A 13,840-nucleotide genomic window follows, 5' to 3' on the forward strand; every position below is an offset into this window, starting at 1 on the left:
ATATATATATATATATATATATATATAATAATTGCACAATGCTGAAGTCAGACAATTCTGTTTTTGCTTCAAATGTGTAAATGATAAAATCAAATTTAAACAAAAAAACTGCTCATGCAAACATGTGTGTAGCATCTTTGTTTGTATCGAGATTAAAATGCAGTGTTTAGTTCTTATTTTCAATTTTTTTTAAATTTATTTATTTATTTATTTTTTTATAAAAATGTTTAGTTGTTGTAGTAGCAGCCTCTGCAAAAAAGTTTCATGGCCAGGAACATTTTTTTTTATAGCTGGTAAAGTTTCTTAAATGACGGTAAAGTTTCTTAAATGACCAAAAAATTTAGTTTGTATCAAGATTTAAAATGGCAAATATGGCAAAAGGTTTTAGGGCCTGCTTGCATGTGTAGAAATAACAACAAAAGTATTGTAATTCCCCTACTGTAGAAAAAGGTAAAATAACATACCGGTGAAATACTTGTTTTTATTTACTTTACAGAATTGTTTTCAATATCACTGTCCTTAGAATAATAATATAAAATTATTATTATTATCATTATTATTTTTTCTAATTCTTTTTTATTCTAATTTGTTTGGTTTCTAAATATACCAGTGTGAGAGTAATTTAGACTGAGACACCATATCACGACTAAAAAGAGGATTGAGTCCCCTTTAAACCTCAAGATCAAGTCAATTCACTAGCTTTTTCCTTTTAGTTTCCACACTGAAACTGTAGTTGGCAGCCCTGATATATATATATATATATATATATATATATATATATATATATATATATATATATATACACTTTATATGCACTTTTTTTTTTTACATTTGAACATAAGTACCGTTTTTTATCATATTTAAAATATGAATATAAAATGTATAAAACATATTTTTGGTGCAGTTTTGGTAGGTTTACAGAACTAGCTCTTCTGTTCGTGTCTATGGACAATATCGCCCTCAGCTGGATTTATAATGCATGAGTGTTGCTGTTTAACCGAAGGCCGCTAGTTATGTTAGTTATTTTTTAAAAGTGCATTCACTCGACGATCGTTTTAAACAGAAACACTTAATAACATTTAAGATGACAACAGTAATCATGTTAAAACGCTCTTTAGTCAAACTGACGGACAGTATCGAGCTGAAAGAACGTTAGAAGAAAACTTCGGTGGAAAGGAAACTACGGAAAAGCCCGGAAAGGAAACTACGGAAAAGCCCAAAAAGGAGGAGCGCTGCGTCAGAGACGTAATCTCTTATTGGTTAGACACCAACGAACTATTGTGAGGAAATCGGTTCACATGCTGCGTCCCAATTCGCATACTATCCGTCCTAAATAGTATTCGAAAATAGAATTAGTATGTCCCAAATCGTAGTATGTTTAAAAAAGTATTCCAAAGATTCCCGGATGGTCTACTACTTAACTTCGAAGTGCGGATCAATATTGCCCACAACACATTGCGCGGTGAACGAGGATTCGGTTAGAACTACAAACACGCATAAAAAGTGATAATAAAACTACAAACATGGCGGATACGCGCGACCAACGGACAGGCAGAGAAAGGGGTTTAAGTGATAAATAATCGATGTGTAACCTAATAGAAAATATGTATTTAATGTTATCCACGGTATATTTCATGTGAAGCAACATTATGAACTTTTATAATGCAAACACGAGCAGAGTTCTCGGCACGAAAGACGCGTAAAAGAAAGTTCCCCTTCATTTCTCTTTAATACCGTAGGAAATAAAATTAAACGAAATGTAGATGATGCTAACTGACAGGATTCAGGTAACTAAGCAACAGAGCGTCCGTTAAAGACGAAGTAGTATGTCCCAAAGCTTGCCTACTATTCTGCTACATACTCAGAAGTATGTACTTTTTCTTCACAAAAAGAGTACGTACTTTTAGGGCATAGTATAAGTATGCGAATTGGGACGCAGCAACAGTTTGTTTTCTTTAAAATAATTTATTGTATAATTTCGACTGTACTGAGCAAGTATAGCTACCTCTGGTGGACTTTTATGTATTTTTCATCAACAGAAAAAAAGCATAATCCGCTCTACTCAATTCTACTTCGGTGAACCTTAAACCCTACGTGATGACGCGGTGAGTCTCCCATCATGCCCCGTAGCAGCGCCACTCAGCGGTGAAGAGGCGGAACTGCAGCTTCTGACCCACATGTGGCCGGACGCCTTTAAATCTATCGCAAATACGAGCTCTGGGGCTCATGAAAGTGCACGAAAAGTGTGTGTTTTTGCGCTAAGGAGCGTCCTGCGTGCTAGTATATGATCTGAAGCCCGTGGAAGGACGCGCGCGGAGGTGAGTGTGTGCTAATGACAGCAGATGCTAACACAGCTAGCCGCGTCACACTGATAAACAAGAGTCTGAACTTATAAACATGGCATGTAAACATCTCGATATGTGTCTATGCGTGTTATCCACACTAATTAATCATATAGGACCAAGTTAAATGAGTATGAAGCGCTCTAAAGACCTCTGTTATCGCTCAAAGCTGCTAATGAGCAACTCAAACTTCAGCTGTTCTGAGAGAGTAAATAAACACAGCAAATAGAGACACAGTGACTAAGTTGCGCTGTCAGGATGATGATCCAAATGTGTCTAAATTGTGCTTTATTGCACATGTTTTTTCTTTAAATGTGCTGGTGCAGTAAATCAGGGCTCAGAGCTGCTGTGACCCGGAGCCAAAGATGCAAGAGGGGCCAGGAAAGGGTGAGTGGGGTTTATTCATATCTGGACATGCTGAGTTTGTAACTTTACGTACACAAAAGCGAACAAGGCATATAGAAATGAGTTATTGAATTTGATGGAGATGCATCTCATAGATTTGTAAAAGGTTTTTAATAAAACTTGAATTTTGTGATCTGTTTTTTTTTTTTTAGGCGGGCAGAACTCTGATGAGAGTTTGGAGGAAGAGGAGGCTCAGCGGTGCCCGATTTGTCTGAACCGACCCAGACGGGCGGATAGAGCCGTACCCGACTGCTGCAGACACGTCTACTGCTCGGCCTGCATTCTCCGCTGGGCTCAGGTCAGCTGTCACTCCTCAACACTTACACTTATACATATAGTAGCCAATTATCATATTAGAATGATTTCTGATGGATTATGTGAGACTGAAGACTGGAGTAATGATGCTGAAAATTCAGATTTGAACATGGCAATAAATTACAGTTTACCAGATATTCGCATAGAAAACAGCTATTTTAAATTGCAATAATATTTCGCAATATTATAGTATTCTTGAACAAGTTCATGCAGACTTGGTGAGCATACCAGACTTTTAGAAAAAAACTGTATATATTACGTTAATTTGCATGCTTGAGATACTTGCCTCCTTAAATTTGTAGGGTACTTTTAAAGGATTAGTTCACTTTCAGAATAACAATTCACAGATAATTTACTCACCCCCTTGTCATCCAAGATGTTTGTGTCTTTTTTTTCCTTCAGTCGTCAAGAAATTGTTTTTTGAGATAAACATTTCTGGAAATTTATCCATATAATGGACTTAAATGGTGCTTCGAAATGTGAACCTCCAAAATGCAGTTTAAATGCAGCTACAAAGGGCTGTAAATGATCCCAGCCGACGAAGAAGGGTCTTGTCTACCGAAACGATCGGTCATTTTCTCAGAAAATTTTTTTAATATACCTTTTAAGCACTGAAACTCGTCCAGCACTAGGGCTGTAATGCGCATTCGCGACTCTACGTAATCATGTCTGTGAACAGCGGAAAAACTCCATCTCATGTTCTCCTCAAGCTTTAAAATCATCCGACATTGTTGTACTTTACGTTGTACCTTGTTGGTAAAGAGTGTTTGTCTTTGCAAGTTCGCTTTGTAAACACTGGGTCTGTAGTTCCCCATACGTTGTTTCGCCGTGATTGCGTAGTACGTAACATCGCGAACGCGCAGCACAGCCCTAGTAAGAAAATGACCGATCGTTTCGGTAGACAAGACCCTTCTTCGTCAGCTGAGATCGTTTACAGCCCTTTGAAGCCGCATTTAAACTGCATTTTGGAGGTTCAAATTTCGAAGCACTATTTAAGTCCATTATATGGAGAAATTTCTGGAAATGTTTAGCTCCAAAAACATAATTTCTTGACTACTGAAGAAAAAAAGACATATCTTGGATGACAAGGGGGTGAGTAAATCATCTGTGAATTGTTGTCCTTTAAGTTTATAAAAGGGCATTGTATGAGATATCTTTCATGTCAAATTCTTACATTTTATTAGTACATTTAGAATAATAAGTCACCATTCAAATAAAATCTTTGTAATGAATGAATCATTCAGTCATTCATTCAAATGATTTGTTCAAACAGCTGATTTGTTCAATAATGAAGCTTAATTGTCTTGTCTTTATGAAAGAGTCACTGAATCACTGACTCACCTGATTTGTTCAAAAAGCTGATTTATTTAGTAACCAAACACTGTTGTGTGTTGTTCTGCTGTGGCTTTGTTTGGAATGATTTATGTTGGCAAAATCGAGCAAAATCAGCCAATGTTTTGTCTAAAATGTAAGTTACTTAGCTACTTGTTTACTGATCTTCTGTTATACACTACCAGTCAAAAGTTTTTGAACAGTAAGATTTTTAATTCTGCTCACCAGGCCTGCATTTATTTGATCCAAAGTACAGCAAAAACAGTAAAATGTATTTAGTTTTTACTATTTAAAATAGTAAAATGTAGTAGTGATAGTAGTGATAGTATTTTTCAGCATAGTAATGATGCTAAAAAAAAATCAGCTTTGATCACAGGAATAAATTACATTTTAAAATATATTCAAATAGAAAGCAGTACTTTTAAATCGTAAAAATATTTCACAATATTGCAGCTTTTGCTGTATTTTGGATCAAATAAACGCAGGCTTCTTTAAAAAAAACATTAATCTTACTGTTCAAAAACTCTTACTGGTAGTGTATAACTTTAACATCACATTTAGAATCGAACTGATATTCAGGAAACGGTACTCTTTCGTGTGATGTTGCTTACTTGTCATCACATATTATAAATATATATGTATTTTTTTGTATTGCAATATGCTTCTGTAAAAGTATGCTTCTTTTGTGTGAGCTGTTGCGCACATTTGTTTAGTGTCTCTCACACACAGACAGGCTCGCCATTTACACTGAATTTAGTAAAGTCAGAAAGATTCTCTCCAAAGTTGCTGTTCTTTCCCTAATTATTTTTTTTGTTATTGATCTTTTAATCGGGCTACTTGTTCAGACTGGCAAGTAAAATTCTCTTTCACTTGCCCTTTTTAAAAATCCACTTGTCCCGGACAAGCATTAATGTCGAGCTCTGATATAAATGTGTAAGCCAAAATATCTGTGAAAGTTTGCACAAAACTTGCAAAGTTCAAACTCAACTTGTGCAATAGTTGTTTAACAAGTGAATATGGCGTTCCTTTATTATTGATCTGCTTTTAAAGTGTGTAGTGTTTGGTTGCTTAGAGCAGCCGTTTTCAGTCTTTTAGATGTCATGAACCCCCATCCTAAAATTAAAATGGCATCTGTATACTTTCTTGTATAAACATCCAATTTATAATGTTAAAGTAAATTATAAAAATTATCTCTAAATGTATTTCTAAAAATATTTAGGTTCTGTCAAGTGAGATTATAGTACTGTATTATTAGTCTATTTATAATTGTAATAACATTTTTTTATTTTATTGTATATATTAATGTATGAATAAATATAATTAATTTATTTTTACTATATTTTTTATCTATTATAATTTTTTACTTTCCATATGTATATATTATATAATTAATTATTATATATTTAGTAGTTAAAAGAAAGGACGTGATGTTTGTGCTCTGCATTTAACCCGTTGTTGTTGTTGTTGTTGTTTTTTTCAAATTGTACGGCCCCCTAGTGCTGTGTGTTCCCGTACTGTCAGATTTAACAGCCTGTATAATCTGCACACTGGCCAGGTTGTAATGTGTAATGTTGTGTGTGATGGGCTACAGATGGTTCAGTCCTGCCCGGTGGACCGCAGACCCTTCAGCGTGATCTACCTGCAGGGTTCCTCGCAGCAGTGCATCAAGGTCAGACGTCCTCCTGATGTCCTGTATGTCTCAGTAAGAGGCACTTATTCCAGATGAAACTAAACAAAGCTTCTCCTCTGTGTTTCAGCTTCCTGTGAAGGCACCCAGACTGTCAGAGCAGCACACGTGCTGCAGTCCAGATAGTCAACGAATGAGTCGCGTCTCTGTGTCGTAAGTGCAGTGTGACTGTATTTACATATGATTGCATATGCTGTTTATCTGATTATTTAATCCTTCATTAACAGGGGAGAGACAGGAAGTAAGGAGAGAACACAAGAGAAAAAAGTTAACACCAAACAGAAATGCCACCGAAAATGTATGTGCTTCAATATTGATTCCTTTCTTGTTCATGAGGTGTTTGTGTGGTAGCAAAAGTGTCATACTTTGACTTGTTAGATCAAAATACATTGAATCTATTGTGAACCAAAGGTATTATAGTTGTTAACTAAAACTAAATGCTTCATTTTTTATTTATTTAAATAAAATAAATGTTAACTGAACTGAAATAAAATATTTAAACAGCTTTTTAACTACTTTTTTTCCAGCAAGTTGTCAAGGCAGCGTTTTTCATTTTCATATAACTTCAACTTCATGTACTAAAATAACTGAAAGAAAATAATAAAAATATATATTGACATATTATTAAAAAACTAAAATTCCCCAAATGTACTAAAACTCTTAACTAGAATTAAAATGAAATTGGAAAATCTAAAAATAAACACTAATTCATAATATTAATAAAATCTATAATAGTGATGCTAAAATGTAAACCAACATGAACATAAATGAAAATTTACGTAAATTTAAGTATTAAATGTTAAAAATTGTTTATTCTTTTAATCTGGTTCTGCACAATATATTTTCACATATATTTCAGTAATGACTTTTTTAAGAAGGTAAGACACCTGTTGCACAAACCATAGATTTTTTCACAGATTTCTTATTTAATTGATTGCCGTAGTGATATATGTATAACAGACAGAAACAATACATGTTTAGTGATATGAGCTTTTCAGCTTGTCAAAATAATAATAAATGTTTTTTATTCCACAGCAGGTGACTCCGATCCATCTGTGGATAAAAATAGAAAGGTTAGTTGCACTAATTGTATTTCTGTTTGGTCTCATTTATCACATGAATGAAACAAGAAGTGTTACACACTGTTTATGTGTGCAGGTGAATGCAGACTCATGCCACTCTCTTCTGCACACTCAGCATTTTCACTCATCACTGCCCAGCCAGCAGGGAACGGCGGTCGGCACGCTGACGCAGATCATGTAAGCGCACACTGTCCTAAAGGCAGAACGCCTTTTGTGACTTTTGTTTCTTTTTGTGACTGAACAGTGTCTCTTGGATGCATGTTAAAGTGTTTGTGGTTTCTGTTTTGCACTGTAGGACAGGATCTGTTGAGGTTTCTGAGGAGGGACCAGACGGCGTGCAGTGGAGGAGATTAGAGAGAAAACGCAGGTTGCTTCCTGCCTCTGTACCTGTTCTCTCTACAGGTGTGCCAAGGTGAGAAGCATGTTTCAATCAGCTTTTAAAAATGTGATTTTGTAATGTAGTGTTTGTGCAGTTTGGCAGTTACTTTTGTGTGCATGTCGCTTATTTTGACTTATGAACCTTTTGCTTATCGACTTTTAGGGTATCACTCCGCTCACACCTGCTTTTGTCAGCTGTCTCCGCTTCTCTGAATCTGCTGCTTTCTGAACACACAGGTAAGTACACTTGAAACCAAGTTGTCTTTATATTAAAGGACTTACAACATACCCAAGTTGTTATTTTTTTTATTTGTTTATTTTTTGTGTTTAGACCAACCAACCAACCAAACCAACCAACCAAAACATATTCTTTAGATTTTAATGGCACTTTATTTTTTTGTGTTTATTAGTTCCTCATGGCATAGTTTGTGCTGTCACCTGCCCCAAAGGTGAGGAGAAGAAGGGAAACAGGGGTTCTGGGTCAAAGACCTCTGCAAAACCAGCAGAAGCTGCTGCGACCAGGCGCTCCTCTAGACACAGTCGCTCTGAGGTGGAGGATTCCTCAGCCACTCAGTCACAACCGACAGATTCAGATACCACGTCTTCTTCGCCACAAACCGTAAACGATACTCATGCTTCTACAAGCAAAGGGCAGCAGGGGAACAATCCAAGGTCTGGAGCAAAGACGAGAGGACGTCCAAAGAAGGTGAAGGTGAAGAGACCTCAGGATGAGGAGCAGGAAACTGAGGTTGGGAATAATGAGGAAGATGGAGTTAATGAGGAAACAGAATCTGAGGAATCAAAAACAGACCAGAAATCAAGTTCTGATCAGATCGACGGTGACCAAGAGCTAGTCGATACGGAGGAGAAGATGGAGCTGGAGAATAAGATGAGTCCTGCTGAGAATGAATGTGTTTCCCCTGATCCTAGTAGCCCAGAAGAAGAAACAGCAAAAGTAGAAGACGTGCTAAGTGAGAGCATGGTTGAAGATGAAGACAATCAGATACTTCCACAAGAAGACAGCAACCAAGAAGTGGAGACAAATGATGAAGACCAAGAAAAATTGGTGAATGTTCCACCAATACAGGAGCAAGATTGTCCCTCTCCTTCCTGTGATGAACTACAAGAGTCTCAATCTGATTCCCAGGATGCGGAATCACCTCTGCAAGCAGAACCAACAGCTGAACCTCCTATAGATGATTCAGACCAGACTGCTGACCTGAAACCGGACCCTGACACCCCGGAAGACTGTTCCGACAAGCAGGAATCTAGTAGTCCTTCACCTCTCAAAGAGGACGAGGCCAATGAACCATCGTTTCTGGAAGAGAAACCCGTACCAGAAACAAAGGACACTAATGCAAGTAGTCCTCAGGATAACACGGACCTCATTCCCATGGAGTGTGATTCTCCTGCATCCGAAAGTGAAGCCCACATTGCTGAAGCTGAGATGGTTCCTACTGCTAATGTGCCTCGGATGGATGATCAAGAGCCCAAGCTTGACTCTTATAAGGAGGAAAAAGGCTCTGACAAGAGGGAGCGGGAGAGACGATCCCGCAGGTCTCGTTTTCACTCACCTACGACAACCTGGTCTCCCAGCAGGGAGTCCAGAAGCGAAGAGCCACGCAGGTCAAGGTCTCGATCACGGGACCGTAGCCACAAACCCCGGTCCACATCTCGAAGCCGCGAGCAGCAAGAGGAGGCGCGGGATGGCCGGCGGAATCGTAGCCGCAGTCGTAGTAGGGAGCGGGGTCGCAGACGACGTAGTCGTTCCAGGAACAGAAACCGACCCGGATGGCGGAGCCCATCCCCAGAACGCGCTGACCACGGCGGCCACTCTCCTCGCAAGAGAGAGTCATGGGGAGGGGATGGATGGCGGAGCAGGGGCGGTGGACAAGGTTTCCGCAATTCCAACTGGAGGAACAATGCGGAGAAACCTGGCCATTTCTCATCAAGAGAGCCCATTTTGTCTGACAACGGCAACTTCCATGAGGCGTCTCCTGACCGAGGCAGGAGCGAGAACCCGGATTGGGTACGAGAGAGGGAAAGGCCTTGGTCAGAACCTGATTCCAGAGGACGTGAGCCACGCAGGGATGAAAATGCAGGTGAACCGCCTGCAGAATCCTGGTCTCGGGGCGGCTGGAATTCTGGACGCGGCAGAGGAGGCGCACACTGGTCGTCCGGCCAGCAGGGCGAGCCTGCAGATAATTGGAGGCAACGTACTTCTTTCTCAGGGGCAGCAAACAATGCAGATTCGTATAATCGCTTCAACGACAATAGATCCGGTGGGAAGAGAAAAGAGTCCGAGGGCGCAGAGACTCCACTGGATCGTTCTGGATGGTCATCAGCGTCCAGCTGGGCTGTGCGTCGAACTCTTCCTGCCGATGTGCAGAACTACTATTCGCGCAGAGGAGACAGAGGAGGTGGCAACAACATCTGGAACAAACAAGAAGAGGATCAAGCTGCACCAAGCATCCCAAAACAAGCAGGTGTGTCTTTAGCCAAAAAACGGCCATGGGGTCCTATATAATCATTTTAATTTTTCCTAAATTCTTGTACTATTTTTCGTACCATTGTGTCTGTATTATCATGTCTGTTTTCCATATTTCAGATCCCCCCCAGATTGAGCCAAATGCACCACTGCCAACAGAGGCAGTGCCAGCCATGCCTCCTCCCCTGATTCCCCACCAGATGGGTGTGATGGGGGTCCTCCGTTACCCTATGGGCCCTCTGCTTCCGAGACCTCCAGCCGTCGGTCTGCAGCCTCCACCCCAGTTCAGCTTGCCCCCTCCAGTGCCAGTGCAGCTGCACCCCACTGGCCCACTCCTCCAGGTCCCAGCCATAGCTGTGCAGGGACTGCCTCCCCCTCCACCACCTCCTCCACCCGTGCAACAGGGCGGCTTCACTGCAGTACCGTCTGAAAGCCACCCGCCTCAGGTAAGGGCAAAGGTTATGTTATCCATAATTTTAAATAAATGAATGCATATGCCATTTTGGTTGTAACATTTGGATATTTTACAGCAGGTGATGGCCAGTTTTTCTGTACCAGTCAAAGGTTCATTCAAACCTATGCCGACCAAAGTAGTTACATTGCCGCCGCCTCCTGTTGGGATGCCCAGTGTGGCCCAGCCATCTTCTACCACTACCCAACCGGCCTCTCACAGCAAAGCCCACGCTGACAGCTCGAAGAAAGAGAAGGCAGGTGTTGCACGTCCAAGCAAACAGCTCCACACTAATGTTGATATTAGTTCCTAAAATACATTTTCCTTTTTTAAACAGAAATTGCAGATTCAAGAGCGAGCCGTCAATGAGGTGAAAGCAGCAATTAAGCCATATTATCAGAAGAACGAAATCAACAAGGAGGAATATAAAGAGATTGTACGCAAAGCTGTGGAAAAAGTAAGTTCATTGTTAGAATTGTAATTTTTTTTATGCAAACAGCTTTACAAATGCACACAGTAATTGTCTTACTTCTTCTCTCAGGTGTGTCACAGCAAGAGTGGCGAGGTGAATGCCGACAAGGTGGCCAACCTGGTGAAAGCGTACGTTGACAAATACAAGCGCATCCGCAAAAACAAATCCGAGAAGAGCTGAGGCTCGCTGATCTGCTGACTGCACAAGTGCAATTCCTCCACCGCGGGCTGCTGCCAGTATCACTGACTGGAGCCGTTCTTAACACATTTACATACGAGAATGAAGATTTTTCTAGAGATGACATATTTTGTTTAATTTGGATTTGATATAGTGCAAATGCCCTTTATTGGATAGTGTTTAATGGGTGTATGTGTGTGTGTGTGTGTGTGTGTGTGTGTGTGTGTGTGGGGGGGGGGTTGAAGATCCATGATGGTGTCGCTCTAAATGCATTTTGCTTCTAAGTTTAAAGTAGCAAGGAAAATGAGTAATTAAGGCAGATGATTCAAGTGGTACGACTGGACCTGTCCTGTCTCTCTCTCTCTCTCTCTCTATGTCTCTCTTTCAGTAGTCGATCATAAAGACTTTTCCCTTTAGAAGCATCAAAACAATCTGGAGTACATGTGCATTAGCTTTATTATTCCCTGCAGATGCCGAATGCGTGTTTAAGTGTGTGTGTGTGTGTGTGTGTGTGTGTTTGATTCAATCATAATCTTACGTGGAAAGAACACGGGTAGTTTGCTGGTGAGCTGAGATGATTTTGTTGTCATATCCAGGTTAAAGTCCTGTACTTCTGTTTATGCAGTTCAATCACTGTGTCTGTTTACCCTCCCAGAAGCAATTAAATAAACCAGCTCTCTGAATCTCATCTTTTGTCTTTTTACTGAGTTGAATCAGAGCTCTGAACACTCTCATTAACCTTAACGAGGGCTCGTTAACTCAGCTTTTCTAGTCTAAGATGACTAAGGCTCTCAAAACTGCTGATTCTTCAAATCGAATTGAATCATTTCAATCTTTTGAACTCTACTTTGTGACTAATGGCCAGTCTAGATCTGAATCATGATCTGAATCTATGTTTCCTGAAGTGATGCCCCAAAAACCCTTCAAGATCCGTCAGCGTCGGTCAACTGAATCAGTTGAATCATGATGCCTGTGAAAGTGACAGAAGTATGAGTGAACTCGTGTTTCCAAGCGTACGGACAATTGCCCAACGGACGAGTTTGTCCGTAACCTGACTTCGGTTTGACTTATATATTGTGAAATCATGGTTCTCGTGGAGGTTGACAGGTGAAATACAAGTTCCAGCATGTTCAGTGTAACAAGATCTGTGGCTCAGTGGTATAAGCACTGCCTCGTGGTTCAGAGGTTGCCGGTTCAAATCCCAGTGGTGTGAATGGTTGGAGTTGCAACTGTGAAGGGTGTGGCTGGTTATCCAGAACCCACTGTAGGAAAATTGTCGACTTAGGATAGGGCCTGGATTTAAATTTTTTATAAGTAATTTCTTGACTTGGAATATAACCGCTGCTCGTCATCGCCACGAAAGTCCCCAGGGGGAGGGTGGCTGGATGTATCCCCCCCCCTGGAGTGTCCCACCTTCTCTCGGTTCACCCGTCATGCTCTGATCGCAACTTCTGTAACCTCTCACAGCTCATGACCGGGTGACCGTTTTGACCGCAACCGTGTTTCCGTGCACAGCCCGGATTCGAACCGGGGTCCCCTTGTTCAGGAGAGATATGCTCACACCACTGAGCCACTGGCACTTCCACACTTGAAATGCTTTTTTTTGGAGTCTCGTCTTGTTTAATTGGTTAAAACCAATTAAAATATATTTCCTTTGTAAGAGTAAGTCTCGAACCCGGGTCGCTCAGGTGAAGGCATGACACCCTTACCACTGAGCCACTGGCACTTCCCCACTTCCAACGTCTTTTTTTTGGACTGTTGTCTTGTTTATTTGGTCAAAACCAATTATATTAAAGGAAGAGTGAGTCTTGAACCCAGGTCCCTCAGGTGAAGTGGTGACACCCTTACCACTGAGCCACTGGCACTTCCATGCTCTAATTGCTTTTTTTGGAGTGTCATCTTGTTTAATTGGTCAAAACCAATGAAATTAAAGGAAGAGTGAGTCTTGAACCCAGGTCCCTCAGGTGAAGTGGTGACACCCTTACCACTGAGCCACTGGCACTTCCATGCTCTAATTGCTTTTTTTGGAGTGTCATCTTGTTTAATTGGTCAAAACCAATGAAATTAAAGGAAGAGTGAGTCTCGAACCCCAGTCGCTCAGGAAAAAGTGCAACATCCTTACCACTGAGCCACTGGCACTTCCATGCTCCTACTGCTTTTTTTTGGAGTGTTGTCTTGTTTAATTGGTCAAAAGCAATGACATTAAAGGAAGAGTGAGGCTCGAACGCTCAGGAAAAAGTGTGACACCCTGTGGCTAGAAGGGATACATCTCTAGCTGGAAACTAACAACGATTAATCTGAATATTGAAATTAAAGGATATTTCTTTTGCAAGAGTGAGTCTCAAACCCAGGTTGCTCAAGTGAAGGTGTGACATCCTTACCACTGAGCCATTGGCACTTCCACACTCCAGCTGCTTTTTTTTTGGAGTGTCGCCTTGCTTAATTGGTCAAAACCAATAAAATTAAAGGAAGAGTGAGTCTGGAACCCAGGTTGCTCAGGTGAAGGCATGATGCCCTTACCACTGAGCCACTGGAACCTGCACACTCTAGCTGCTTTATTTGGCATGTCACCTTGTTTAATTGGTCAAAACCAATGAAAGTAAAGGATATTTCTTTTGCCAAAGCGAGTCTTGAACGCAGGTCACTCAAGTGAAGGTGTGACACCCTTACCACTGAACCACTGGCACTTCCACACTCCAGCTGCTTTTTTT

At 40.5% G+C, this 13,840-nt stretch overlaps 1 protein-coding gene across 3 annotated transcripts; it reads left to right on the forward strand.

The window, feature by feature from the left end:
* The first annotated feature begins 2,151 nt into the window (after positions 1 to 2,151).
* On the forward strand, positions 2,152 to 11,817 carry scaf11 (SR-related CTD-associated factor 11). Of its 3 annotated transcripts, none has more exons than XM_073838019.1 (15): positions 2,152 to 2,318; positions 2,669 to 2,729; positions 2,900 to 3,045; positions 5,986 to 6,063; positions 6,152 to 6,234; positions 6,309 to 6,379; positions 7,117 to 7,154; positions 7,240 to 7,340; positions 7,459 to 7,575; positions 7,705 to 7,778; positions 7,952 to 10,027; positions 10,150 to 10,475; positions 10,560 to 10,736; positions 10,818 to 10,937; positions 11,022 to 11,817. In XM_073838019.1, the coding sequence occupies exons 2-15, from the start codon at positions 2,708 to 2,710 to the stop codon at positions 11,130 to 11,132; spliced, it is 3,540 nt and encodes a 1,179-aa protein (XP_073694120.1). In that variant the 5' UTR covers positions 2,152 to 2,318; positions 2,669 to 2,707; the 3' UTR covers positions 11,133 to 11,817. The 3 variants fall into 3 exon arrangements, with proteins under 3 accessions (XP_073694120.1, XP_073694121.1, XP_073694123.1); XM_073838020.1 differs by having other exon boundaries at positions 10,563 to 10,736; XM_073838022.1 differs by having other exon boundaries at positions 7,279 to 7,340.
* The last annotated feature ends 2,023 nt before the right edge of the window (positions 11,818 to 13,840 follow it).

The sequence above is a fragment of the Garra rufa genome, chromosome 4, assembly GCF_049309525.1.
Source record: "Garra rufa chromosome 4, GarRuf1.0, whole genome shotgun sequence".
Taxonomy (NCBI): domain Eukaryota; kingdom Metazoa; phylum Chordata; class Actinopteri; order Cypriniformes; family Cyprinidae; genus Garra; species Garra rufa.

Excerpts from the sequence above, each read along its gene's own strand:
- scaf11 (XM_073838019.1), top strand. The coding sequence starts at position 2,708 with ATGCAAGAGGGGCCAGGAAAGG. Across the intron at positions 6,235-6,308 it reads ATGAGTCGCGTCTCTGTGTC|GGGAGAGACAGGAAGTAAGG; the intron begins GTAAGTGCAGTG and ends CTTCATTAACAG. Across the intron at positions 10,938-11,021 it reads TACGCAAAGCTGTGGAAAAA|GTGTGTCACAGCAAGAGTGG; the intron begins GTAAGTTCATTG and ends TTCTTCTCTCAG.